The sequence below is a fragment of the Jaculus jaculus genome, chromosome 1, assembly GCF_020740685.1.
Source record: "Jaculus jaculus isolate mJacJac1 chromosome 1, mJacJac1.mat.Y.cur, whole genome shotgun sequence".
Classification (NCBI taxonomy): domain Eukaryota; kingdom Metazoa; phylum Chordata; class Mammalia; order Rodentia; family Dipodidae; genus Jaculus; species Jaculus jaculus.
Window position 1 is genome coordinate 248,310,244 of NC_059102.1, and position 26,646 is coordinate 248,336,889.

The 26,646-nt window shown below is 51.4% G+C and overlaps 3 protein-coding genes across 5 annotated transcripts; all 3 read left to right on the plus strand.

Moving 5' to 3' along the window:
* Positions 1–493: 493 nt before the first annotated feature.
* Ciao2b (cytosolic iron-sulfur assembly component 2B) lies at positions 494–3,371 on the plus strand. Its single transcript, XM_004663471.2, has 5 exons — positions 494–656; positions 787–866; positions 1,074–1,199; positions 2,462–2,507; positions 3,135–3,371. The coding sequence occupies exons 1-5, from the start codon at positions 494–496 to the stop codon at positions 3,230–3,232; spliced, it is 513 nt and encodes a 170-aa protein (XP_004663528.1). The 3' UTR covers positions 3,233–3,371.
* A 5,180-nt stretch (positions 3,372–8,551) lies between these two features.
* Positions 8,552–12,428, plus strand: Rrad (RRAD, Ras related glycolysis inhibitor and calcium channel regulator). The gene is made up of 5 exons (XM_004663472.2): positions 8,552–8,679; positions 8,843–9,261; positions 10,166–10,239; positions 10,366–10,570; positions 11,790–12,428. Exons 2-5 carry the CDS (start codon positions 8,889–8,891, stop codon positions 12,065–12,067), a joined length of 930 nt encoding a protein of 309 aa, XP_004663529.1. The 5' UTR covers positions 8,552–8,679; positions 8,843–8,888; the 3' UTR covers positions 12,068–12,428.
* Positions 12,429–16,268: 3,840 nt separating this feature from the next.
* Cdh16 (cadherin 16) lies at positions 16,269–26,053 on the plus strand. Of its 3 annotated transcripts, none has more exons than XM_045142281.1 (18): positions 16,270–16,442; positions 17,073–17,130; positions 17,359–17,460; positions 18,461–18,616; positions 18,688–18,826; positions 19,124–19,282; positions 20,167–20,363; positions 20,917–21,039; positions 21,220–21,370; positions 21,564–21,791; positions 21,872–21,948; positions 22,020–22,208; positions 22,293–22,531; positions 23,096–23,229; positions 23,797–24,039; positions 24,189–24,296; positions 24,604–24,720; positions 25,701–26,053. In XM_045142281.1, exons 2-18 carry the CDS (start codon positions 17,086–17,088, stop codon positions 25,796–25,798), a joined length of 2,505 nt encoding a protein of 834 aa, XP_044998216.1. In that variant the 5' UTR covers positions 16,270–16,442; positions 17,073–17,085; the 3' UTR covers positions 25,799–26,053. The 3 variants fall into 3 exon arrangements, with proteins under 3 accessions (XP_044998217.1, XP_044998216.1, XP_004663530.2); XM_004663473.2 differs by having other exon boundaries at positions 16,271–16,442; positions 17,377–17,460; XM_045142282.1 differs by lacking the exon at positions 24,604–24,720 and having other exon boundaries at positions 16,269–16,442.
* The last annotated feature ends 593 nt before the right edge of the window (positions 26,054–26,646 follow it).

Consider the following 26,646-nt stretch of genomic DNA (forward strand, 5'->3'; position numbering starts at 1 on the left):
CTCCCTTAGTCTTTTCACTCTTCCCTTTCCGATCGAGGACGAGTTCACAGTTACTCATCCATCTAACAGATATTTAACAAGTGCCTGCTGCACCCTGCTCTGGGAACCTGGCAGGTCACTCCTGGGCCTATGGTTCCACGAGGGAGGCAGGCGCAACAGCGGGAAATTTCCCAATTATTCAGCCAGCCGAGATAGCAGGACGCAAGCCTAGACGCAGCCTGTTCTTCCGGAAGAAGTGATATCAAGGTTCAAAGTCATCCTTTAGTGCCTTCATCAAATGGCACTGGGCTCTGCCTTTCAGCTCCCCACCGGGTCGCACGACCTCGCACAGCCAGAGTCCCTCAGGAGTCCCGCAGGGATTCTCGCGAACTCCTGGACGCGCCGCCTTGTCCCTTACGCGACCCCGTAGTCACACCACGCCCTCTTTCGTGCCCAGGAAGCGCTCCCGCAGGAGCGGAAGTGTACAGCCACTGGGGTGGGCTGCGGCTCCGGGATGGTGGGCGGCGGCGGCAGCGGCGGCGGCGGCGGGGGCGTGGGCGGTGGTCTCCTGGAGAACGCGAACCCGCTCATCTACGAACGCTCCGGGGAGCGGCCGGTGACGGCGGGCGAGGAAGACGAGCAAGTGCCGGACAGCATCGACGCCCGCGAGATCTTCGATATCCGCCGCTACCGGGGTCTTGGGGGCTGAGGGTAACCGGGCAGAGGAGTGTCCCAGCCCAGCCAGGCATGACTGGCGGAGGGTGTGAGTGGGCAAAAAGGTAGAGTCCCCTTTCCTTCACTTGACACATCTTATTCGCTCCATCAACGACCCGGAGCATCCACTGACGCTAGAAGAATTGAACGTAGTAGAGCAAGTTCGGGTTCAGGTGAGTCACCGGGGGTGTCCGAGGGGAGCAGCTTTGCTGGAGCACGCAGAAAGGTTCCACTGTACATCGGGGGCTGGCGTTCTCTCCGTTCTCCTCTTTGAACAGGAAGGTTGTTTGGGAGCATTTTGTGGATGCTTACCCAAAACAACCAACTAAGCAAAGGGATGGGGTGGCCTTGTGATCTTTGACGTCTCTCCCATCCTCCAGGTTAGTGACCCCGAGAGCACAGTGGCGGTGGCCTTCACACCTACCATCCCGCACTGTAGCATGGCCACTCTTATTGGCCTGTCCATCAAAGTCAAGCTTCTGCGCTCCCTTCCTCAGCGGTTCAAGGTGAGTTGGAATTGAGCCCCAGGAATGAAGCAACGTCGAGGGTCTGCTACTGAGGAGAGGGGTCAGGGAAAGCATGGACACTGAGAGGATATCAGAAAAGAGTACGGAAGGATCCCACCAAGTGGTGTGAAACTGACAGGAAAGTCTCCAAGTTAATATGACAACAAGAATAAAGATCTCAGGCTGGGGAGATGTCCAGTGGTTAAAGGCATCGGCTTGCAAAACCTCCCAGCCAGGTTCAGTTCCCCAGAGCCCGTGTAAAGATGGATGCAATAAGTGGCTGAAGTTCGTTTGCAGTTCAAGAATCCCTGGTGTGTCCCCCCCAACACAGATGAAAACTTTTTTTTTTTTTTAAGATTTGTTATTTGCTACAGACGGAGAGAGAGGGAGAGAAAGAGAGAATGGGCATGCCAGGGACTCTAGCTACTCGACGCATGTGCCACCTTGTGCATCTGGCTTAGGTGGGACCTGGAGAGTGGAACCTGGGTTCTTGTGCTTCCTAGTCAAGCGCCTTAATCACTAAGCCATCTCTCCAGCCCATGAAATTAAAAAAAAAAAAAAAAAAAAAAGGATCTGAGCTGCAGAGATTGCTCAGTGGTTAAGGCACTTATCTGCAAAGCCTAACGACCCAAATTAGATTCCCCAGTACCTATATAAAGCTAGATGCACAAAGTGGCACTTGCATTTGGAGTTTGTTTGCAGGGGCCCTGGCATGCCCATATTCATTTATTCGTTCATTCTTTCCTTTCCCCTTGTAAATAAATAAATAATACAAAAAAAGAATAAAGATCTGAACTGAAAACTAGTAATGGAGCTATAGTGATGGCTCCGAGGTTAAAGGTGCTTACTTGTAAAGCCTGATGATCAGGGTTCATTTTCCCAGTATCTCCCTAAAGCCAGACATACAAAGTGATTCATTCTCTCCCTCGCTGCCCTCTGTCAAATAAATAAATAAATAAACGTATTTTTTTTTAAGTAGTGAGAAGTGTGTCAAGAAGGGTAATGGGGATTTCTGTGTGTGTGTAAATTTGGATTGGGGATGGAGCACAGGCAAGCCTGTCAACAATCAACAATACTGACAGATTTGTTGGGTAGAGATTGAGTGGCTACAGGTGGGCTTGGGGTGCATTGGAAGAGCCAGAGTCCAGAAGAGAGGTTGGAAGGAAAGATGGGTTGGAGGTGATGTCTGAGGGGCTGGGGTAGAGGGGACAGAAAAGTAGGCAGGTGGGTAATTGCTCAGACTCAAGTTGTCTTCCTCCCAGATGGATGTGCACATTACACCTGGGACCCATGCCTCGGAGCATGCAGGTAAGTGTGGGCTGGAGGTAAGAGTGTTGATTTGAGGCACTAGGCTTCTTGAATATTCCTCCTTGCCACAGTTTATTGGACAAGATTGGGGGTGAAAGTGTAAGACTCTTCAATTAAAATAGGATCCTAGAGCCAGGCATGGTGGCACATGCGTTTAATCCCAGCACTCAGGAGGCAGAGGTAAGAGGATCACTGTGTGTTAGAGGCCAGCCTGGGACTACACAGTGAATTCTAGGTCAGTCTGGGCTGAAGAGAGACCCTACCTAAAAAAAAAAAAAAAAAAAAAAAAGAAAGAAAAGAAAAGAAAAGAAAAGAAAGGAAAAGAAAGAAAAGATCCTAGATTGAAGCTAGTTCTGTTTCCTGTAAACTCCCTGCATGCTCATTGTCACTGTCAGGCTTCAGCAGTGCTGGGAGCAGGCAAGAGTAGCCTTGGGAGGATGGGTCTCAAGCAGGAGAGTGTAGGCTCGAGTGATTGGGATAGCATGACTTACATTTGGGGGTCCTGGAATGGAGGAGACAGGAGAGCCAAATTGGTGTGGATGTAGCCTATACTCAGAGGTGGGCTGGCTAGTGGACTGGCCCCGTGTTTGCTTTGACCCTACCTTTCTTACCCTCCTGACTACCCAGTGAACAAACAGCTTGCAGATAAGGAGCGAGTGGCGGCTGCGCTGGAGAACACCCACCTGCTAGAGGTTGTGAATCAGTGTCTGTCAGCCCGCTCTTGAGCCTGGCTTTTGGTCTCAAGCCTGCACACTGGTGTCCTGGCCCAAGCTCCACCTAGAGCTCATGGCTCTGTTTTCTTGAATCACTGGCAATGAGAAACCAACATTGTGCATTTTGTAATAAACCCTTAATTTATATTCACTTCCCAGGTTGCCTGAGTGTCTTTTATCTTTGTAGAATTATGTGGAATGGGGAGGGGTAGTGTAGAATTATGTGGAATGGGGAGGGGTAGTGTAGTAGTGAGTGCCTTCTCAGTGTGAATCCACTGGTGTAGTTCATTATTTCTAAAAGCTCTGGTGTTTTGATTAGGGAAGTTGCAAGTACAAAATAGTGACAGGTTTGGTTACCCGGTACCCAAGTAAAGCCAGATGCACAAGTGGCACATGTGTCTGGAGTTCATTCACAGTGGCAGGAGGCCCTGATGTGCTCATACTCTCCCCCTTCTCTCTCTTGTTCTCTCTCTGTCAGACTGCCTCTCTCAAATAGATAAAATATAAAAATGAAAGAATAATAAATAAATATACTTGGACACCCAGTACCACCAGTAGATTCAATTCAGTAGATTTAGGTGACCTGTTGCAACATTGGCCTTATTTATGTGTGTTTATATAATACATAATATTTTTAGAGCAGTGTACAGAAACATGACCCTTCACTTTAAAACACCTGTGTCCTACATCTATAAGCCTTTATAACCATAATTCTTTCATCTAGCAAAAAGGAGGGAAGTTCCTCAATACTGTCTAAGATCCAGTCTTACAGACATTTCCCAGAAGTGGTTATCAGGCCCAGTCAAGGTTTATGTATTGCATTTGTTTATTTCCATTTAGCTTCTATAGTTTTCTCCCCCCCCCCACTGTGTTGTCAGATTTCTATCATTACAACAAATACCTAAAGTAAGCAACTTATAAAGAAAATGAGTTTATTTTGATTCATAGTTTTGGAGGTCATCAGTCCATGGTTAGTTGACCCTGTTGCTTTGGAACCTGGCTGGGTGCTTGTCATATGTTCTTCCCTCCTGCCATTTTGGTTTCTGTGTGTGGCCCAAGCTAGATTTGAACTCACTGTGTAGCCCAGCTTACCTGGGACTCCCAGTCCTGCCTCAGCCTCCTGAGTATTGGGATTATACATGTGAGCCACCATTCCTGGCTTGGCAAATCAGTTTTGAGGGCTAGCTAACACTGAGCCTGCCCTGAGTGTGGGCATTGGAAGAGGGCTTTACATTTACTGCCTCGGAGTCAGTACTCCATCTAGCCCTGTGCAGTGGTTCCCAGTTTGCAGGTGAGAAATGAGCTTTTAGAATAGTTTCCTGAAGACTTCCAGCTGAGTAAATAAAGGTGCTACTCAACTGGCAGGGGGCGCTGTGGGCTCCACAGAAGGGCCTAAGCCCACCCCAGACCCCAGCTGTTGTCTTCACAGTTCCCTCTGAGCAAGTGTGTCCTGGCCACCTGATGGCTGAGGCCATGCTGAACCATGTGACTGCCCAAGACCAAGGAGATGAGGCTGTCAGTCCATGACACTGAATTTCATCATTGGTGATATGTAGTGAAGCTAGGGAAATCTCTTGGGACTGCTCTGTGCAAATATAAACTGGCCTTGGGCTTATCTCAGATGATCTTCCAGGCACTGGATCCCCCATTTCCACATATGAGGCAGCTGAATGTTTCAGAGATACAAGTGACCCACCGGGGTGATTAAGCCCAAGGAGTCTTCCTGAGCTGCAGGCCTCACCACATGTGAGCCTCTGCCTGCCAGGCCCCATGTGTCTGAAGTGGCCACGGTGAAGTGGGGGAGAGCATCGCATGGTAGACAGGTGTTGCTGAGTCATTTTATTGGCTCTTCTGGTGGCCAGGCCACAGTGGATGAGGGACATCAAGTGGCTAGCCTTTTGGAGAGTCCCCTTGACAGTCTTGACTCATCTGTGCCTGGTCCCTGGATGCTTGCAGGACACCATCTGTGCATTCTGGACCAGCACCAGAGGAACTTTCTGGAACCCCAGTGGCTGTATGAGGACGCAGTGGTATGCATGTATCAGGTGGTTTAAGATCTCTGAAACCCTCCATCAGGCACATCTGGCCTCTGCTATTTCTGGCCTGTGAACCATCAGGCCTTGGTTACTATATCTACACATTTATATTTATATACACATTAGGAATAACAAATCATAGCTAAATGAGATTGGCCCAGGGATCAGATGACATATGAACACACATAGCTATGTCTATTTTGGCTTATCCTGCACAAGGGTCTGAATTCCACCTTGGAATAGAGCAGAGGCCCGAGGGCATGGGGGCTGTGGTGTAAGGAGGGGTGGGGACTCAAGTCAAGCTGCATTAGGTACTTTTCTCATTGCTGTGACAAAGTACCTGACAAGCAACGTAAGGGAGAAAGGATTTATTTTGGCTTACAGTTGGAGAGGATACAACCTATTACGGGGGGAAGGCATGGCCTCAGAAGTGTGAGGCAGCTGGTCGCGTTGCACCTGTAGTTGGACAATAAAGAGATGAATGTTGGTGCCCACTGTCTTTCTCCTTTTCTCTTGAACCCCAGCCCATAGACTAGTGCTGCCCACATTCAAGATGGGTCTTGAGGTGGCGGGATGGCTCAGCTGTTAAGGTGCTTTCCTGCAAAGGCTAAGGACCCAGGTTCAGTTTCCCAATACCAATGTAAAGCCAGATGCTCAAAGTGGCACATGCACCTGGAGTTCATTTATAGTGGCTTAAGGCCCTGGTGCACCCACATTCATTCATTCATTCATTCTCTACCTCCTTGCAAATAAAATTAAAAAAAAAAAGATGGGTCTTCCTTATTTACAGCTTTCTGTAAACACTATCGTAGACACACTCAGAGGCATGTTTCTATGGTGATTCTAAGTCCAGTTAAACTGGCAATGAAGATTAATGACCAGCCAAATTCTTTTTTCAACATTTAGTCATCTCAGGGAAGAGGAGAGAGCTTGGGGGTCCCACAAAGAAGAAATGGGGGTGGGGAAGAATTACCTGTATTTTTTGTGGAATCTCTAGCCTCCTGGGTAAACCATCATTGTAAAGAAAGTGAAGCAGAAGCAAGAGACAATCTATGGATTCACTCAACCTACCCCATCCAACCAAGGCTGATGGGAGTAGGTGTGCCTGCTAAGATGGTAGCATGTATCAGTCCTGAGCCACTGCCAGGGAGACATTATCCTGGTCTACACAGAATGAAACTGAGGCTTGGGCAAGACAAATGGGCAGAGGTGAAACTGCTAGTGGGGGACAGAGGGTCCTAGGGCTGGTTCCAGCCATAGTTTGTATCTTCTGGGCAGCCAAGTTCAGCCAAGAGACCTGGGGTGACCTGGTAATGAGAATGGAACTGTCTCAAGGTCATGTCCTGATATTGGATCCTAGGGCTTCTGGTTATACCTAGACTTGTGATGATGTTCTTTGGTCTGTTGAGACAGTCACCAGAATGCCTGGGGTCTGAGTGGCCCTGTGTGGATGCTGTTTCCTTGGCAATGAAGACACACTGCTGAAGTCAAAAGCTCAGATTACAAGAGGGGAAAGCCAGGCCTGTTTCCCTGCATAGCCCCTGCTGGGAAGGTTCATAGCTACCCCCACACCTATTTTCTGCCAGACACTCTTCTGGGACACCTAAGGGTTCTTTCCAGCCATACAGTGCGTGGGGGAGGGGTATTCATAAATAACTAGCCAGGATTCCTGATGGGAAGCAGTATGCTGTCTCTAGAAACATCTGTCCTGTGAGGGAAGGCTGAGCCCATGACTGTCTCTTACCACTGAATTTTATCCAAAAAGCCAAAGCCAGCATGGGGTGTTCAGGCTGTCATAATTACCTTCCACCATTAAGAGAATGCCTATGCCCCTCAGCCTAGTTCCTGCCTACTTTGGGGACCCCAAGAGCAAGAAGGCCCGGCATGGACCTTTCCAGTATAACCTTACCTAGCCAGGTTCTCCTCAATCCAAGGTCCTCTTAGGTGTTGCCAAGGAAACTGGTGCAGCAGTTAGAAAGTCTGGCCCAGGTCTCCATGACAACCTGCTATGGCCTACTAGGGTCGTCTATCAGTGATGTCACCTAAGCCTCAAGTGGATGCCCTCTCACCTCATTATAATCAAACGTCAGAATCTGATAGCAAGTCTGTCTCAAAGTACTTCACAGCCTGTCCACCCCCAGTTCTCCCCTAAGAGATGAGCAAGAGGGGAAATAGGTCATGATGCCCAATTTATGGCTATGTACCCTGGGGCTGGGAGAGCCAGAGCCAGAGCCAGAGCCAGAGCCAGGACTAGACAGCCTCCCCATATCCTCTCCTTCCCTCCGAGCACCCTACCCAGTTCTTGCCCGACATTGGAGAGGGGTGAGCTCTGGGCAGTGGTGGCTTTGACCTTTCCCACTGCTTGCCTACACTCTGCATTTATGTGTCCTGTGTAGTGCATTGAGCAGAAGGTCCAGTCTGGGGCTAGGGAAGCACAAAGAACCTGAAGACTATGAAGGGGGTAGCTCCTGGTGTCCCACACTGTCAGCCTGGATCTCCCCAACCCTGGGCAACCTCCAGCCCAGGAGCAGAATAGCCAAGGCAGATATTTTTAGCAGAGTTGCTGGCAGCTGCTTGGCAATGCTAGGAGGTGGGGTGGGGACTGAGTTCATCTTTTCCCTTCTCTGGACCTGTCTTCCCTCTGCCGAATACAAGCTAGGCACTAACAGAGGATTCCCCTTCCCCAGATACCCTCTCAGAGCTCCCCGGGATATTGGGTAACCAGCCCCTCACCCTGAAGGGACAGTCTTCTTCAGGAGAATCTTCCCACTCCCCAGAACACAGAGGGGGATAAACTAGTTGAAGCTAGAGTAAGTGTTGCATAAGTGTTGAAGGTTAGAAAGACCAGTTTAGGACCCCCTAAATTCTAGCTACAATCTGGACCTGTGAGGAGTGGGTGTTAAGGCCTGGGAGTGTTGAGTCCATAACTGGCCTACTGGTTTGGGTAAAGGACAGTCCTGAGCCAGGAAAGGGAGAATTCACTCTTAAAGGGCCAGACCTAATTTTCCCCAGAGGGAGTGGTGCTTGGCTGGTCCAGTTTACCCGCCTGTATCCTCCCCATCACGCTCCTTCTCAAAACACACTCCCGCTCTTCCCTCCCTTTTCTCAGCTACCTGCCCCGCCCCCGGCGGGTGTGAGGTCCTAGAAGGAAGGTGGGGGATTCCCGGGGGCGGGTAGACACGTCAGCCCCGCTGCGGCGCGGACCGGGGACAGGAGCGGGGGCGGGATGGGGGCGAGGGCGGAGGCGGGCGGAGGTTTAAATAGGCTGCCCTCGAGCCGGGACCCAGAGCCAGCCCAGGGGCTGTGGAGGCAGCAGAGCCAGGCTGCACCGGCGCCAGCGACAAGGGTCCAAGTGTCTGAACCCAGATCTGCCAGTGGGTTGGAGCCCGGATCCCGGTCCTGACCGCGTCTGTGTGCGAGTGGTTGAGTATTTGGGTGAGGGATGAATAGGCCAGGCCCAGTTGGGTCAAGGATTAAGGGCGCAAAGGCCCCGCTGGCTGGCAGTGGGTACCAGAGAGGGTTAGGGCAGGTCCTCTGGCCCGAGCATCTTTCTTGACTCCCGGGTCCTGCCTCTTCCACAACCCAGGTTGCCATCTCTCTGTTCCTGGTTGCCCAAGACCCCGTGGGACGCGATGACCCTGAATGGCAACGGCAGCGCAGCGGGTGGGAGCCGCGGCGCGGGCCGGGAGCGCGAGCGCCGTCGGGGCAGCACCCCCTGGGGCCCCGCGCCCCCGCTGCACCGCCGGAGCATGCCGGTGGACGAGCGCGACCTGCAGGCGGCGCTCACGCCCGGCGCCCTGGCAGCCGCTGCGGCCGGAAAGGAGACCCAGGCTCCCAGGCCCGACTGGCCCGAGGGCGGCTCCTCCGACTCGCTCAGTTCGGGAGGCAGCGGCTCGGACGAGAGCGTCTACAAGGTGCTGCTGCTGGGAGCGCCCGGCGTGGGCAAGAGCGCTCTGGCACGCATCTTCGGTGGCGTGGAAGATGGGTCCGAAGCAGAAGCGGCAGGTGAGGGCATCCGGCTGTTCAAGGAGAGGGGGGGGGGGTCCCAGAGTGGGGAAGGGGCACTGGAAGGCTGGGACCCTGGACTGAAAGTGACAAATTCAATGGGATTTAGGACTCCTTCAGAATTATTTCTTTACCTTCCCATTTCAAGATGGGGAAAGGAAGCGAAAAGAGCCACTGCTAACTGTCCTCATACCGCTCCCCTCTTGGCCACATGCTAGTCCTTGGTAGGGAAGAAATGCCCAGAATAGAAGACCCAAAGGTTGGATATGACTTTTCTGTGGCATGGAGGCAGGACGTTCCTCCCTGCTACAGCTGGCAAGAACACAACCAGAGGGAGTGTCTAAGAGAGGAGCCTGAGGTGGCCAAGGTCTTTAGGGAGTTGTGACAGTCAGTATTCCAACTCCAGCTACTGTGATCACAGTTACGCTGGGCCCAGACAGCAGGAGGGCAAGGAACTCTGAAGTGGACACCCAGGGCATTGTTGGCTTGGGGGCAAGAAGGTGGAGGTCAGTTGTACTATGCCCTCTAGCCCTAGCTCCGGGCCTTGTCACTTCTGTTGCCCATAGCAGCCACCTACAAGTGCAGGGGAGCATTAAGGGGGCTCTGAGTACAAGTGGGAGGGTGTGGCCAGAATGGGAAGCTGGACAGTGAGGGTTTTGTTTTGTTTCGTTTTTTGAGAGACAGAGAGCAAAAATGGGCATGCCACTGCCTCTAGCCACAGCAAACAAACTCCAGATGCATGTGCCACCTTATTATGCATCTGGCTTACATGGGTACTGGGGAATTGAACCTGGGTCCTTAAGCTTCTCAGGCAAGTGCCTTAACCACTAAGCAATCTCTACAGCCCCAGTGAGGGCTTTTCACAACAAACTGGTAACCTGATTTTTGGCCGTCTCCTGCTTAGGGCACACGTATGATCGGTCCATCACAGTGGATGGAGAAGAAGCATCACTCATGGTCTATGACATTTGGGAGCAGGTAGGATGCAGGCTTGGACCCCAGGTGGAGGGTGGAGGAAGAAATGAGTGGGAGTAGAGTCCCACCAGGAGTGACAGGCTTCTGTAGGGGCACGAAGACTGCTGAATAAGTATGTGTGTGTTCTAGGATGGGGCCCGCTGGCTGCCTGGTCACTGCATGGCTATGGGAGATGCATATGTCATTGTGTACTCAATAACGGACAAGGGCAGCTTTGAGAAGGCCTCAGAACTTCGAGTCCAGCTGCGTCGGGCACGGCAAACAGACAATGTGCCCATCATTCTTGTGGGCAACAAGAGTGACCTGGTGCGCTCTCGTGAGGTCTCCGTGGACGGTAAGCAGGCAGAGGGTCAGGAAAGGGAGGGAGATCCTGGCTGGGCTGTGAGCCAGTCAATCTTGGCTCAACTTGAGTCTCTGGGGAGCATCAGTGGCTAAAAATGTTCAGGAAGAAAACTTGGTGGAGGTGGGGATGGGGGCTGGTGGCTGCTGCTGGTCTACATGGCTCCCAAAGGCCTGACAGGGCTGAGGAAAGAACAAGATCTGCTAGGGGAGCTTATACACCTCTGGGCACACTTCTCAACCGCTCCTTTGGCCCTGGCTTGACAGGTGTTTGGGAGTGTGTGTGGGGGGGGGGGAGGGGGGAGAAGATGGAAGAGCATTCAGGGAATCAAGCTGGAAGTCAGAGCCTGATTTCAGAGTGAGCCTGGCTGATCCCTGGGCCCCATGCCCCATGCCCTAACACTGACCACTTCAGAGGAACTCAGTGGTGATTTGATCACATTGCTCCCACCCTGCCATCATAATGTAACATCAAATCATAAGACACTAGGCTATCAAATAGTTTGTTGTTGGTTTTTTTTTTGTTTTTGTTTTTGTTTTGTTTTGTTTTTTGAGGTAGGATTTTACTTTAGCCCAAGCTGACCTGGAATACATTATGTAGTCTCAGGGTGGCTGCAAACTCACTGCAGTCCTCCTACCTTTGCCTCCCAAGTGCTGGGATTAAAGGTGTGTACCCCAATGCCTAGCCCAGACCTTTTTTAAAACCTCTGATTTTTTTATTGTTTTATTTATTTATTTACTAAATATAGAGGGTCAGAGGATGAGGGTCAGAGAGAAAGAGTGCACCAGGGCCTCTAGCCACTGCAAATGAACTCCAGATGCATGCACCACCTTATGCATCTGGCTAACATGGGGCCTGTAGAATCTAACCTGTGTCCTTAGGCTCAGAGACAAGCACTTTAATCGCTAAGCCATCTCTCCAGCCTTAAACCTCAGATTTTAAATAAATGAATGTCACCATTTGTGGGCCATCATTCTGGGGACTTCTTAAACTCTGTAGGCCCATTCGGCCTAGGGAATGGCCTAGCAATACCTGAGACCTTCAGTATGGGAGCTAGGGTTCCTGTGCTTCTGGAAAGGATCCAGAAATCCCTTTTTTGCTTTGTGGGAGGATTCACTAGTGGTAGCTGCCAAAGGCCAGGATTTGAGTGTGTGTGTGGGGGGGGGGGTCTCACTCTTTGTTTATTGGTTCATGCCTGCCCCTACCATAACAGAGGGCCGGGCCTGTGCTGTTGTCTTTGACTGCAAGTTCATAGAAACATCAGCAGCGCTTCATCACAACGTCCAGGCACTGTTTGAGGGTGTCGTGCGCCAGATACGCCTGCGCAGGGACAGCAAAGAGGACAATGCACGACGGCAAGCTGGTACCCGGCGACGAGAGAGCCTTGGCAAGAAGGCGAAGCGCTTCCTGGGCCGCATTGTAGCACGCAACAGCCGCAAAATGGCCTTCCGTGCCAAATCCAAGTCCTGCCATGACCTCTCAGTTCTCTAAGGTCCCATGTGGGCAGACCATGGACGGGCTGATGGACTGGCCCAGCCAAGTGCCCTAGGTGCCTCAGGGCTGGCCTACCTTCTGTGCTCCTCAGAGCTGCCAGCTGGGTGCAGCCCACGTCATGGTCATGGACAGACTGATAGTGTTGCCCCGAGAGGCAGCTCCCAGTGGCTGATGAGGGCTGGCTCTACAGAGCTGCATGTGCAGGCCCACGTGCATGCCAAGCAGTAGCCCAAGCCAGCCGGTGATTGGGACTCTACCTTTCTTCACCTGGGTGTATGTGCCCTGGAGGGAGGCTGTTCAGTATGGTTGCTATTTGTTTATATGCTGATTTTTGTAATAAAGACTATTTCCTGACAAATCACTCTGTTGACTGTCTCTCCCATCTGGGGGCTTTAGGAAAAGGAAGAGCTTCTGAAAGTGAGAAATCAGGGCTCTATGCCCACACAGCCTAGTGTGTAGTTTTCATGGTCCCAGTAATTGACCTGGACATAGCCAGCCGGATGGAGGGGATAGAGGAGTAGCCTGGCCTGTGGGTGGACGGTGGGACATCCAAGGAACAAGAGGAGACAAAAACCCCCTCCCATCCCACTGTCCAGATCCTTCTGCACTGGGGCCTGGCATTGGCTAGCTAACTGAGATTTCTATTACTCTCCATACATGAAGAGAAAACTGAGGCTGCCCAAAAGAACACAACTTCCTTTTGGATTCCACAGCCCTACAAGAATGCAAGGTCTGTCTCTACCTCTAATATTTCTACCAGCTCCATCCTGACTGGCTGGGAATCATCTGAGGTGGGGTCGGGGTGGGGAGACTTCAGAGAAGGTGTGTGGCTGGTGTTTCTTTACAAGTGGGAATGAGAGGCACTCAGGCATTGAAAATTCCCCCACTTACTGGATGAGGTTGGGCCCCTGGGGAGGAGGGAGTTGACTGTTTTCTCCTCTGATTGGCCAGCCTAATGTATTGGCTAATTTGTCTTTGGCAAGAATAGCTTCTTGGAGCCCTCTCCGCCTAGAACGCAGATCTTGCATTTGTGTAGGAAGGTATTCCTATGTAGCTGCCTCCCCACCCATCTACACCCATTAAGTTCCCCAGGCTGGTGTTTTTGTTAGTTTTTTGAGGTAGGTTCTCATTCTAGCCCAGACTGACCTGGAATTCACTGTGTAGTCTCAGGATGGCCTCAAACCCATGGCAATCCTCCTATCTCTGCCTCCTGAGTACTGGGATTAAAGCCATGCACCACCACACCCAGCCCCAGGCTGACTTTTAACTTTAAAATTTTATTTATTTATTCTATTTTATTTTATTTTGAGAGAGAGAGAGAATGGGTGTGCCAGGGCCTCTAGCCCCTGCAAACGAACTCCAGATGTGTGCACCACCTTGAGCATCTGGCTTAAGTGGGTCCTGTGGAATCAAACCTGGATCTTTGGGCTTCATTAAAGCAAGTGCTTTAATGCCTTAGCCATCGCTCCAGCCCTGGCTTTAAACTTTTGATAGCCTGCCTCGGCCTCCTGAGTAGATGGAATTACTGACCTTACATTGTGTCAGAGTTTGTCTATAGTACTCCATGCTGATCTACAGTTTCATCCTTCTGTAGTTTCAGTTACCCTTGATTAACTATAGCCTGCCTGAAAATATGAAATGGAAAATTCCAGCAATAAACAACTCAGGAGTTTTAAATCACATGATGATTTGAGTAGCATGATAAAATCTCAAACCATTTGTTTCTATGCCCTGGATGTGAATCATGCATTACCTAGAGGTTCCATACTATATCCTACCAGTGAGTCACTTAGAAGCCAGTTATTGGATTAACCATCCTGGTATCACCATGTTAGTCACCTGAGTAGCTATAGAGTAGTGACACTGGCAATTCAGATTTGACAAAGAGAAGCTGAGAAGTGTTTCCTTTAAGTAAAGGGATGTGTAGGCAGAAATACAGAATTCACAGGATTTGGTACTATCCACGGTCCAGGTATGCAGTAGAGGTCTTGGAGTGTCATTCTCATAGATTAAAAAAGGGTTATTACAGGGCTGGAGAGATAGCTTAGTGGTTAAGGCATTTGCCTGCAAAGCCAAAGGATCCTGGTTTGACTCTCCAGGACCCACGTAAGCCAGATGCACAAAGTGGCACATGCATCTGGAGTTCGTTTGCAGTGGCTGGAGGTGCTGGTGCACCCATTCTCTCCTCTCTCTCAAATAAATTTCATATATATATATATACATATATGTATGTATATATATATATATATATATATGGTATACATATGATATATATTATAATATATATTATTATATATAGGCTATTACACATGGTTTCAGGAAAGAGTATCACCATTTGATAGATGGAAGGTGGCTGTGTGGTGACTGTTATATAAGTCTGTTCATTTCTAAGGCCTGGAGGCAGCCTGGGATAGCTTCTGAGAAGATCCCAGGCCAGAATTCACATGTTCCTTCATTCCACAGACCCCTGAAAACCATTGAGACCTGGTTAGAACCTCAATTGAAGCTTATTCAATGGCAAGGAGGTTCGAAGGCAATTCCTCAGTGTGTATGTGAGAGGAGACCTCTGAGAGTTCCCTACATGCTCCTCAGGGCTGTATTAACTGTTCAAAGCTGCTGCTGCTTCCCCACACACTGGAAGACATGCTCCCAGGCCTGCAGGGGAATCTCAGCCTTCCTGGCTCTGTTACTTACTGGCTGTACAACCCTGAGCAAACCACTTACCCTTTCTGTGTCTCAGTGTGTAACATGGGGACAGTACCTGCTTCACAATGGAGTGGGTGAAATAATGAAGGTGTGTGCTCAGAGCAGTGATGGATGTTCAATATGTGTGAGAACTCCTTTAACAACTTTAAAATTTTGTTTATTATTTATTCATTTGAAAGTGACACGCAGAGAGACAAAGAGGCAGATAGAGAGAGAGAGAGAATGGGCGCACCAGGGCCTCCAGCCACTGCAAACGAACTCCAGATGTGTGCGTCCCCCTGTGCATCTGGCTAATGTGGGTCCTGGGGAATCAAGCCTCGAACTGGGGTCCTTAGGCTTCACAGGCAAGTGTTTAACTGCTAAGCCATCTCTCCAGCCTATCCTTTAACAACTTTTAATAGCACTAATCTGGGTTGGGTGCCCAACTGTCCCTGTGGCAGGCATTTGGCTTGTGACAGGCAGTGGCAGCTGAAGGGTCCTAGCCCAGCTTTCAGCATGACAGGCTAATCAGATATGCCATGAGAAGCCATCAGGGGAGAGAGACCCTATAAAGCTCCAAGGACAGGGAGGGAGAGGAGACTAAGATCTTCCTACCCCTCCCCTCATCTGGCACTCCCAGAGATCAAAGCTTCTGGGTCTGCTTGGCAGGCCTCATGAAGGGCATGGGAGCGGCTGGGGGAGTACCTCTTTGGCCTGCAACTCCTTCCAGGTCAACTAAACTGGTTCCGTCTTCTTTTCTACTCAGAGGCATAAGACAGTCCACTGCCTCAGCCCTGTCAGTATTCAAGAGCCAGTGTGAGGTCTCATTGGAATCTTCAGGGAAGTCACAGGTTTCTGTCCCTAGCCACTAGTCCCACTGATGATAGTCAGACCCACTTTGGGTCATGCATTACTCACCTGCATTTCAGGTACAGCATCCAGTCCTTGTATCAGTTCCACAAGTCACTTTGGAGCATCTGGGGCAGGATGAGGGCAAGATGTTAGCTGGAACCCTAAGTCCTTCCCGGATGAGATTCCCAAGTCAGTGACTAGGAGACAAGCTGGCGTCCTCTACATGAACAGAAGCTGCTCATGGCCTGGGTGCATTGTCTGAGGGGACCTCATCCTAGCCTGTGAGCACATGAGCTTTCCTGGAGAATGGCCTATTTGAGCCGAGCACTAAAACATGAGTAGTTACTCACTGCACTGATGGAGAATGGGAAGCCGCATTCCAGGCACAGGGAACAGTATGTGCAAAGATGTGGCTATAGATGGTCAGCACACAGAGGAGAAGCAGAGCTGAGCCTGAAGACATGGGAAAAGAAGTCATGTCCAAGCTCAGAGGGCCAAGGAGTGCCCACTGGGCTGTGTCAGGGTAGGAGTGCCAGACCAATGATCTGCCCACCTCCTGGGGCTGGCAGTCACGGATACTGAGCAGTTCCAGATCTCCAAAGTCAATGAGTAACTCGGGGGGGCTAGGCGGGGCCAGGCCTGCTGCTATGGGCTCGGTGGCATTTTCCACTCCTGAGTAAGTGTGGCCAAACCGCCTACCTGCTCAAGTGTCCACCTTGACCTGCCCCACCCAACCCTGCCTGCCAGAAGTCCCTGGAAAAGGAGCCTTCTCTCCTGGGAGCTGGACCAAGGGGACTCTTTTGGCTCCAGTGGCTGAGGAGCTGGGAGCTCTTGGGTGAGCAGGGCTGAGGTTGGGAGTGAAAGTATTATACTGTCCTTCTAATGTTTGGGGAAGAATTTCCAAGAGTCTGTCTTGGAGGGGTTGTTGATGTTCTGTGTGTTCAGCTACCTGCTGGGTGCCACAAAATGCCAAGAGGAGATCAGAGCTCCTGCCCAGGAGAAACTCTATGTCTAGAGGGTGACAGTGGGAAACAGGACAGCCCTGAGACCTGACCCAGAAGTCCTCTGTTCCAGAAGGAATCCTCTTGTGGTCAAGTCCTCTATGACCTTGGCCAGGCCTTGCCTGCAACATGAAGAAACTGTAGGAAGTGACCCTCATAGTTCTTTCCAGCTTCAAACTTCTGTGACTTTGGGGGGGGGGCTGTTAGAAAATTACCACTTTGGGATCTGTGAGCTGGGGAGACTATGGCAGGATAGAGACAAGGATTTGGAGGTGAAACACCTATGGAGGCCCTTCTGGGGGTCAAAATCTAGATGGTTGCTCCTGAGACCCTCAGTGGGTTTGGCCTAAGAGCCATAGGCCCTTGGGGGAAGAAGAGTCCATACCGACATCCTTTTGACTATTATGCAATAGAACTCTCCTTCCTACCCATCTGAGCCGGATTCTCACTGCCATGTCCCTCAGGCCCACCCCAGCCATGATCCTCATCTGCCTGTGGCTGCTTTGTCTCTCTGTCTCCAAGGTAAGTTGGATCCTGCTTCTTCTCTCAGCTCCTGGCCTTGGGGATTGGCACTCTTGTGCTCAACTCCACGTGGACCCATCACACTGAGCACAGGAGAAGGAGGGGGCAAGGCAGTTCAAAACTGGGGCTTTGGGTCTGCTGTGGGAGCAGGAACCCCAAGACCAGAGGCTGGTTGGCCCAGGAAAGGGGCAGAAATTTCTTGGTAGGTGCCAGCACCCAGAGGACAAGGTGAAAATTGTCCCACAGGCTTTCCAGGAAGTCCAACCCGCAAAGCTGCATGTGGAAGTCCCTGAAAACTATGGTGGAAATTTCCCTTTGTACCTGTCCAAGGTGAGCCTGGAGCTGAGTGGGTTCCCCCTATCCAAAAGTCTTGCATCTCTTTCCTACCCTCAGCACCCCTCCCTTTTCCTGCTCTGGGTCTCCTTTGAACCTTGCTTTCTGGAGAGTATGTGGATTAGTGTAGCTAGCAAAATTTTAATTCAGAGAAGAGAACTTTGAGTTAAAGAATGGAAGGTTGATAATGGGTGTGGAATGACATGCCGATATTCCTAGCACTGGGAAGGCTGAGACAGGAGGACATGAGTGTGAGGCCAGCTTCAGCCATATAGTGAGAGATCCTGTGTCAAAGAGAGATTATGAGACTGAGAATCCACCCGCTGCACTATATCAAAGAAAGAAAGAGAAGGGAAGGGAAGGGAGAAAAAGTGAAGGAAAGGAGATTGGTGGGGATGCATTGAGCGAGGAATACAAAGGAATGTCTGGCACAGGAGAAAAAGTTCTGCCTGTGAAGCTCAGACCCATCACTTACTGGTTCTGTGACCTCAGGTGAGCACCAGCTCCCTCTGAGACTCAGTTTCCTCACATATAAAATTGGGCCTTAAAAAAAGAAAAATATGATGGAGAATGGAATTTCAAAGGGGAAAGTGTGGGGGAGGAGGGAGGGAATTACCATGGGATATTTTTTTATAATCATGGAAAATGTTAATAAAAATTAAAAAAAAAAAAAGAAAAATAATGCCAGGTGTGTGGCCTACACCTTTAATCCTAGTATTCAGGAGGCAGAGATAGGAGAATCACTGTCAGTTTGAGGCCACCCTGAGACCACATAGTGAATTCCAGGTCAGCCTGGATTACAGAGAGACATTACCTCAAAAACATAAAAAAGAAAGAAAGAAGGAAGGAAGGAAAGAAAGGAAGGAAGGAAGGAAAAAAGAAAGAAAGAAAGAAAAAAAGGAAAAGAAAATAATAATAATAATAATAATAGCCTTTGGGTGAGTAGAGTATCCTCCAGGTCTATCATCCACTTTATTTACTTCTGTTCTCACCCCAGCTACCGCTACCCCATGAGAAGGCTGAAGGCCAGATTGTGCTATTAGGGGACTCAGGCATGACAGTGGAGGACCCCTTTGCTGTAGATCCAGATTCTGGCTTCCTGGTGGCCACCAGAGCCCTGGACAGAGAGGAAAAGGCAGAGTATCGACTGCAGGTATGATGAGGTGAGGTATAAAGGGGGAGCAGATAAGGCAGGGCTGAGGACTTACTACCCTTCCCTTCCAGGTATCACTGGAGTCTGAAGATGGACGTGTCTTGTGGGGTCCACAGCCTGTGATTGTGCATGTGAAAGATGAGAATGACCAGATTCCCCAATTCTCTCAGGCCATCTACATAGCACAACTGAGCCAGGGCACCAGACCTGGTGAGTGACAAGGGCAGCCAGTGTGCAGTAAAATCAGGTGGGCACTGATAAGAGACAATTGGCATAGGGACAAGGCAGCAAAGCCCAGGCAGCCCCTCAAGTTTGTACCATCCTGTACCCTCCCAACCCACTGAGGGTCCCACCTATTCTTAGCTTGTTTGCTCATTTGTGAAAGGAGATGAAAAAGAGGTTACTCCTGAGGCTATCATGGATGTGGAAGGATGGGTCAGGGAGAGTGGGGAGGCATAGGAGACTCCCCATTTCCACCATTCCTTATGAGATATTCCACACCTGCAGGCATACCCTTCCTTTTCCTTGAGGCTTCAGATGGGGATGCACCAGGCACAGCCAACTCGGATCTTCGATTTCACATTCTGAGCCAGTCCCCAGCCCAACCTGTACCAGAAATGTTCCAGCTAGAGCCTCGGCTGGGAGCTCTGGCCCTCAGCCCTGGAGGTAAGCTGAGTGTGATGGAGGAAGGGTCAGGGAATGCTGGGGAGGGGGCTTCTGAGTTGTAAGAGATGGATGGGTTGGAGCTGAGATGAATGAAAGAGGGAAGGACATTCTAGGCCAGAGCTGTACATAAACAGTGGAAATGGGATGCATGGAGACCAGGCAGGAATGGATAGAGAGCCTATAGTTGGGAGACCTGACTGACAGCAGAGAAATCTGATCCTGAGAGTTCAGACCAGAGGAACAAACTGGGACAGAAAAACATGTGAGAGCTGGAGAGATGGCTTAGTGGTGAAGGCATCTGCCTGCAAAGCCAAAGGACCTTGGCTCAATTCCCCAGGACCCATGTAAGCCAGATGCACAAGGTGGTGCATGTGTCTGGAGTTCGTTTGCAGTGGCTGGAGGCCCTGATTCACCCATTCTCTCCCTCCCTCTCTCTCTCAAATAAATTAAAAAAAAAATTTTTAATGTGAATCCTACCTTAACACAGCTAGCCACTGTCATTCATCTGACCTCTAACTACCTGTTCAGCTCATGTGTCCAACACTCACTCATTCACCCACTCTCCCAATCACACACTCTTAAGTCCCATTCATCCATCCAGTTACCCCTCTACTCTTCCAACTGACCATATACCTATTTACCCACTTCTCTATCCTGGCCATCTGTTTACCCCAACCAGTCCACAAACCATTCCCAATGTGGATGGATATGAAAGTGAAGTCACAAACTATCAAGTCCTTGTTGGATGCTCCTGATGGTGCTAAAAGATCCTCTCACTCCTTGGCCAAGAATATGCATAGCTTTGTGTTTGGCACTTGCCAAGAAGAATGCCTTGAGTTTTGTTCTCTGGACCACTGCTCAGTTGACTACTCTATACCTTCTAGGAAGCACCAGCCTGGTCCATGCACTAAAAGGGCCCTACAAGCTACTGGTGCAGGTCAAGGACATGGGAGACCAGACATTAGGCAATCAGGCCACAGCCACTGTAGAGATCTCCATAGTAGACAACACCTGGGTGCCCCTAGAACCTGTCCATCTGGCAGAGAACCTCAAAGTCGTGTACCCACACCGCATTGCACAGGTGAGTAGGTAGCCATCAGTAGCTGAAAGAGCCTCGTGGCTGGTACAGCTGGTCCTGAATTTCAAGGATGCTTGGGAGGAGGGTCTGGGACCCAGTTGATCTGCACTCCTATCTCTGCTTCTTTTTTTTTAAATCACTTCTCACTATGGCATGGGTGGTAAGACCTGGGACAAATCCACAGTCCTTCACCTGCCAGCCTCTGGTAGATGTGGCTCTCTTTGTGTTCTTACTTCCCACTCTTGGTCAAGGCTTCCTCAGGGAGAACAGCTGCCACCTCTTACTGCCATGGGGATTGTCACCCAAGCTAAGAATGTCTCAGGCTTCTTCTAGGAATGCCCTGGGGTCAAGCCCAGCCTGAGAGGGCAGAAAATAAAATATCCTCGTCATTCAAGCATATTAGGCAAGACCCAGGCTTGGACCAGGGCAAAGTTGTTTTGCCATGGGTAGTTAGGGTATAGGTTCCTTGCTCGGGAATCGGATGGGGGGTCAAGGCTGGCACAGATCCTTCCTGAGCCTCTGGCTTAAGTGCCTTCACTCTGTGTCCTTCTCACAGGTGCACTGGAGTGGAAGCAATGCACACTACCACCTTGAGAGCCAACCCCCGGGACCCTTCGATGTGGACACAGATGGGAAACTCTATGTAACCATGGAGTTGGACCGAGAGGCTCAGGCTGAGGTGAGGTGAGAGGGAAACCAGAGGCAGACTGGAGGGTGCTCTGTGCTATCCTCCACAGATACTGAGATAGGAGAAGACATCCCAGAAGAGCCGGAGCTTGCCCACCAGAAGGGACCTCAATCCAGGCCAGGCTGGAGCTGCCCTTGGCCCTCATCTGAATCTCCCATCAACCTATTATAGTACCTGCTCCAAGTGCGGGCTCAGAATCCCCACGGTGACAACTATGCAGAACCCCTGGAGTTACAGGTGGTGGTGATGGATGAGAATGACAATGCTCCTGTCTGCCTGCCACGGGACCCATCAATCAGCATCCCTGAGCTCAGTCCTCCAGGTAGGGTTAGGGCCTTGTCAGGAGGGAAGGAAGGGTAGAGTGCCTGGGAACCATCTCATCTTGCTTCTCTGGGTTAGGTCTAGCTTCATGCCCCATATCAAAGCCCTTTTCCAACACACACACGCACACATGGGATGTGGAAGGTAAGGCTGGCTGGGCCATGGTTCTACCTAGGTATCATGTTGTCTCGCAGGCACTGCAGTGACAACAGTCTTGGCAGAGGATGCAGATGCCCCTGGCTCTCCCAATTCCCACATAGTGTATCGGTTGCTCAGCCCTGAAACTGAGGAAGGGGCTGAGGGGAGAGCCTTTGAACTAGACCCCATCACAGGCAGCGTGACACTGGGGACTGTCCCACTCCGAGCTGGCCAGAATATCTTGCTTCAGGTGCTGGCCATTGACCTAGCAGGAGCAGAGGGTGGTAAGTACCCCAGTGGTGACCCGGGCCCTTGACTCTCTGTTCCTACCTGGACCTCACCAACAACCCCTCCCCTGCCTCAGGCCTCAGCAGCACGTGTGAGGTGGCAGTCATGATCACAGATACCAATGACCATGCCCCTGAGTTCTCCACTTCCCAGGTAAGCCAAAGCCGTGGGGATATCACTGGGAGGCTGCTGATGGGATTCACTGCCCCTGCCCATCTCTCCAGGTGGGACCAATAAGCCTTCCTGAGAATGCAAAGCCCGGGACTCTAGTGACCACACTCATGGCCACTGATGCCGACCTTGAACCTGCCTTCCGCCTCATGGACTTTTCCATTGAGGCTGGAGATCCCGAAGGGATCTTCGATCTGGCCTGGGAGCCCGACTCTGATCGCGTACAGCTCAGACTCCACAAGGTAAGGATGTAGACAAGTGGGGAAGAGCGACAAGGAGTGTCCTGGCCTGGCCCATGCCGTGACCTGAGAACCCACTGGTTCCAGAACCTCAGCTATGAGGCAGCTCCTCATCACGAGGTGGTAGTAGTGGTGCAGAACGTGGAGGAACTGCTGGGCCCAGGCCCAGGCCCTGGATCCACAGCCACAGTGACTGTGTTGGTGGAGAGAGTAGTGCCACCCCTCAAGTTGGACCAGGAGAGCTATGAGGCCAGTGTTGCAGTCAGCACTCCAGCCGGCTCCTTCCTACTGACCATCCAGCCCTCAAACCCCATGAGAAGCCTCAGGTGAGCCAAAAGAGAAGTCTCTCCCCTCGACTGGATCTCCCCTGATCCCCGGGGACAACTGTAGTGACCTAGAGGAACTCACATTACCCATGGCCTTGAACCTGCCTCCAATTATCACTAATGCCAAAGCTTTGACTCCTGGGGGGTCAGGACTGGGTGGAGTAGCAAGGGCATGAAGGATGTTTAGACCCCGAATGAAAGCTCCAATCCTCCCTAGCTTAAGGGAGCGCCAGGCACTCTACTACCACCCTCCACCCCCACCCCACCCAGAGTGAAGCCCAGACAAGGCTGTGCTCAGGCTCTGACCCCTCCATACCCTTTGGCAAGGTGGTCTGGAACCAGGCCTCCCAGGCTTTGATAGCCCCTTCCCTGTCCACATTTGAATCTGCCATTCAAATCCCCTACCCACAACAAGGTCTGAAGCTGGGGAGAGAGATTGGGTACTCAATACTGCTGCGCTTCCCCCCAAGTAACAGAGAAAATATGGGACTTGATCAAGTCACGTGGCAGTTTCTAGGCAAGACCCCAGTGCTTCCCCACCCCATCTCCTTCTTTGGGCCTTAGGTTCTCCCTGGTCAATGACTCAGAGGGTTGGCTCTGCATCAAGGAGGTCTCGGGGGAGGTGCACACGGCCCAGTCCCTTCAGGGTGCCCGGCCTGGGGACACGTACACAGTGCTTGTGGAGGCCCAGGACACAGGTACGGCCAGGCAGCAGTGGGGGCTTCTCGAGGGCCTGCTTATGGAAAGCTTCATCTACAAATCATGCTTCTAGCTTGGCAGTCAAAATCCCCAGTCCTGCGCCTGTGACTCCTTGGGGTGTCTGCTTCAGGGACAGGCTGGGGCAGGGGGTTCTGGTCTAGGGAGGTGGATCTAGGCCAGGAATGCTGGGAAGCAGTCAAGTGAGACACTCAGGCCAGGTGTGGGGAGCAGCTGGCCCTGGGAGGACATGTCCAGGACAGTGTAGCAGGAGGCCTAGGGCAGATAGCAGGGGCATACTTCTCCATGGCTAGGACAGGGCTACGTGGCTGGGTGCTGGCCTCAAGGCACTGAGGCAGGTTTGATATCCAGAAAGGTATGGGTGGGCTGGCAGCTTCTTGGGTAATGGAGGAGGAAGAGACTGGTGTGGGGATGGTGATGGGGTGGGGAGATGGAGTTGGGGTGGAGGAGTGTCATAGGGTGGTAGTGGGGTGAGAACAGTGGGCTGTGGAGGGACACCAGACCCAGCCCAGGGACTCCAGGGCTCACCCCTACCCCCAACAATGCAGATGAGCCAGGACTGAGCACCTCTGCCACCCTCGTGGTCCACTTCCTGAAGGCCCCTCCTGCCCCAGCACTGGCTCTTGCCCCTGTGCCCACCCGACACCTCTGCACACCCCGTCAGGACTATGGTGTGGTCATTAGTGGACCCAGTGAGGACCCTGACCTGACCAGTGGGGATGGCCTCTACAACTTTGCCCTTGGTCCCAACCCCACGGTGCAGCGGGATTGGCGCCTCCAACCTATCAATGGTATGTGGCCAGGGAAGGGAGCCAGAGCCTGTGGCCCAGACAAGGTGCGGGTCATTCGGCAGTGAGATGGGCATTGATGGGACTAGGGAAGCAGCCTCCAGAAAGTCTGTCCAGGCTAGTGACCCTGAACATTGCCTGCAACCCAACAGATTCACATGCCTACCTCACCCTGGCCTTGCATTGGGTGGAGCCAGGTGAATACATGGTCCCAGTGGTTGTGCATCACGATGCCAGGATGTGGCAACTCCTGGTCCGAGGTGAGGTCAGGGCTTGGGTATAGCCAAAGTTGGCATCTGCGGTTTATGAGAGCCATCAGGGTGGGGGAAAGGACCTGGGTACACACTACATGCACTCACACACACAGCACGGATCGTGCAGCCTGTGCACACTGGCTCATCTGTGGCTGGACCCACATACCCGTGTGTACCCCACCACATGCACAGGGGAGCACATACTCTTGACACACGCACATGCACACATGTGCACAGAAACACGTGTGAGCCAGCTGACCAGGTGAGGACTTGGATCCCTACCCAACACCTTCACCTTCCTCCCTCACTCCAGTGATCGTGTGTCGCTGCAATGTGGAGGGACAGTGCATGCGCAAGGTGGGCCGCATGAAGGGCATGCCCACGAAGCTGTCGGCAGTGGGCATCCTTGTAGGCACCTTGGCAGCGATAGGTAATGGAGGCTGGGCTTCTGCATGGGATCGGTGACGAGTGGTTGGAGCCATGGTGTCCAGATAAAACAAAGTGCTCTCTGTCCCCATAGTAGCCCCAGGTCTGGAAAATGAACTCCCTAACTCTCCAAGCCATTCTGCACTGCCCCAGGCATCGCAGTCAACCTTGTTACCATTGGGAACAGCATTTACCATCACATCATGATGCATTGCCTATATGGTGGTCCCTATGGCAAGCACATGACATAGACAATCACGTGGAACATCCTGAGAACCCGATCCTGCTGTCTCCCCACTTTGCAGATGAGGTTGCCATGGCTCAGAGAGGTTAAGTGGTTTGCATGAGGTTAGGCACTGGCAGTAGAGCCCAGGTCTTTTTAGCAGAAATCCTCTCCACTGCCTTTCCTTGTCCGGCCCCCTTTGCTTCTTTTCCTCGCTGGTTACATACAGTGCTACGAGGTGTCTTCCTCGTGGAGGCCCAGGAGAACAGTGTACTGCCTTTCCCATGAATTCTACCCAAGCTCTCCCCCAGGGAGAAGGGGACATACTACAGGGGAGCTTTAACCTAGAGCCTCACACATACCAGGCAAGCACTCTATCTTTGAGCTACAACCCCAGGCTTTTTTAGTTTTTATTTTTTAATTTTTATTTTGAGACAGGGTCTCAACTAAGTCACCCAGACTGGCCTGGAATTCACTCTGTAGCCCATGAAGGCCTCGAACTGGCCATCCTCCTGCATCATCCTACTAAGAAGGGGGCTTTGGAGACTGGGGTGTGCTGGGACAGCCTTAGGGAAGTAGGGACAGAGCAGACCAAGCATTCAGACTCCACCAGGCACCAGAAGTCATACTCGGCCCAGCTTTGGAGATATTGTCCAGGAAATGTCATCTCTATTAAGCCAACCAATAGTGAGAAGTCCTTAGAGAGGGGCCCATCTCTCAGCCTTTTCTGAGGGCTTATCTGTCCCTCTTGGTTCCCTCAGGCTTCTTCCTCATCCTCATCTTCACTCATCTGGCCATGGCAAGGAAGAAGGACCTGGACCAGCCAGCTGACAGCATGCCCCTGAAGACAGCTGTGTGAGCGATCCAGGCAGCCCCAGCTGGGAGATTGGCTTCTGTCCAGTTCCATCCAAACTCACTGAGAAGGGGTCCAGTACCCAAGATCTACTGAAGACCAAGGCAGAGTAAAAGCCTTCACCTTCTTAAGGTGGAGACACTATTTCCAGACATGTCCCCAGAGTTGGAACATTGACTTCGTAAGATACCAATGAGAGTACTTTAAATGGCAGCTCCTGGTCCAATAATAAAGCCTCAAAGAGCCAGGCTGGGCCCTGAAGGATGGCTGTACCATGTCTGTGCATCCACCCATGAATATATGAGTGAGCACACTACTGCTCCTTCATGCCTTTCCCATCTCACCTGGAAGCTTGAGGGACAAGACTTGTGTCCCTTATATGAAGGATATCTGAGCATCATGGAGGCTGTTGGTGAGGTCTTGGGGCCATAACAAAGTGAGTCATTTCTTTGGGCCACCAGAGCTCACTAACCACAGACCTTGGAAGGTGACTGTGCAGGGAGGAGAACCATTCCTGTATGTTCAGGGCATCTCTTTGTGATGGGAGGACACGACTCTATGTTCTCTGCTCATGAGTGAGTACACACCGGTACTCAGGGGTGAGCAGAAGGAATTTGCTCAAAAGTCATGAGAGTCCCAGAAGGAAGACAGAAGAGGTGAAGCTGGAGATGGGCTATTTGCTCAGTGGAGTGTGTGGCTGTCACATAGATGAGTGAGCATGTGGGGACATTTACAAAAAGTCAGGGAAAGGAGTCATTCAGATGAACACCATGGCGGTGAGAAAAGAGGCCCCAACAACTCATTCTGGAAGTGTCCCTACCTCGATGGGCCCCTGCCTCTTGCCTAAGGTTAAA

Excerpts from the sequence above, each read along its gene's own strand:
- Ciao2b (XM_004663471.2), top strand. The coding sequence starts at position 494 with ATGGTGGGCGGCGGCGGCAGCGGCGGCGGCGGCGGGGGCGTGGGCGGT. Across the intron at positions 657-786 it reads CGACGCCCGCGAGATCTTCG|ATCTTATTCGCTCCATCAAC; the intron begins ATATCCGCCGCT and ends TTCACTTGACAC. Across the intron at positions 867-1,073 it reads TAGAGCAAGTTCGGGTTCAG|GTTAGTGACCCCGAGAGCAC; the intron begins GTGAGTCACCGG and ends CCCATCCTCCAG.
- Rrad (XM_004663472.2), top strand. The coding sequence starts at position 8,889 with ATGACCCTGAATGGCAACGGCAGCGCAGCGGGTGGGAGCCGCGGCGCG. Across the intron at positions 9,262-10,165 it reads GTCCGAAGCAGAAGCGGCAG|GGCACACGTATGATCGGTCC; the intron begins GTGAGGGCATCC and ends TCTCCTGCTTAG. Across the intron at positions 10,571-11,789 it reads TCGTGAGGTCTCCGTGGACG|AGGGCCGGGCCTGTGCTGTT; the intron begins GTAAGCAGGCAG and ends CTACCATAACAG.
- Cdh16 (XM_045142281.1), top strand. The coding sequence starts at position 17,086 with ATGATCCTCATCTGCCTGTGGCTGCTTTGTCTCTCTGTCTCCAAG. Across the intron at positions 17,131-17,358 it reads TTTGTCTCTCTGTCTCCAAG|GTGAAAATTGTCCCACAGGC; the intron begins GTAAGTTGGATC and ends CCAGAGGACAAG. Across the intron at positions 21,949-22,019 it reads CTGAGTTCTCCACTTCCCAG|GTGGGACCAATAAGCCTTCC; the intron begins GTAAGCCAAAGC and ends CCATCTCTCCAG.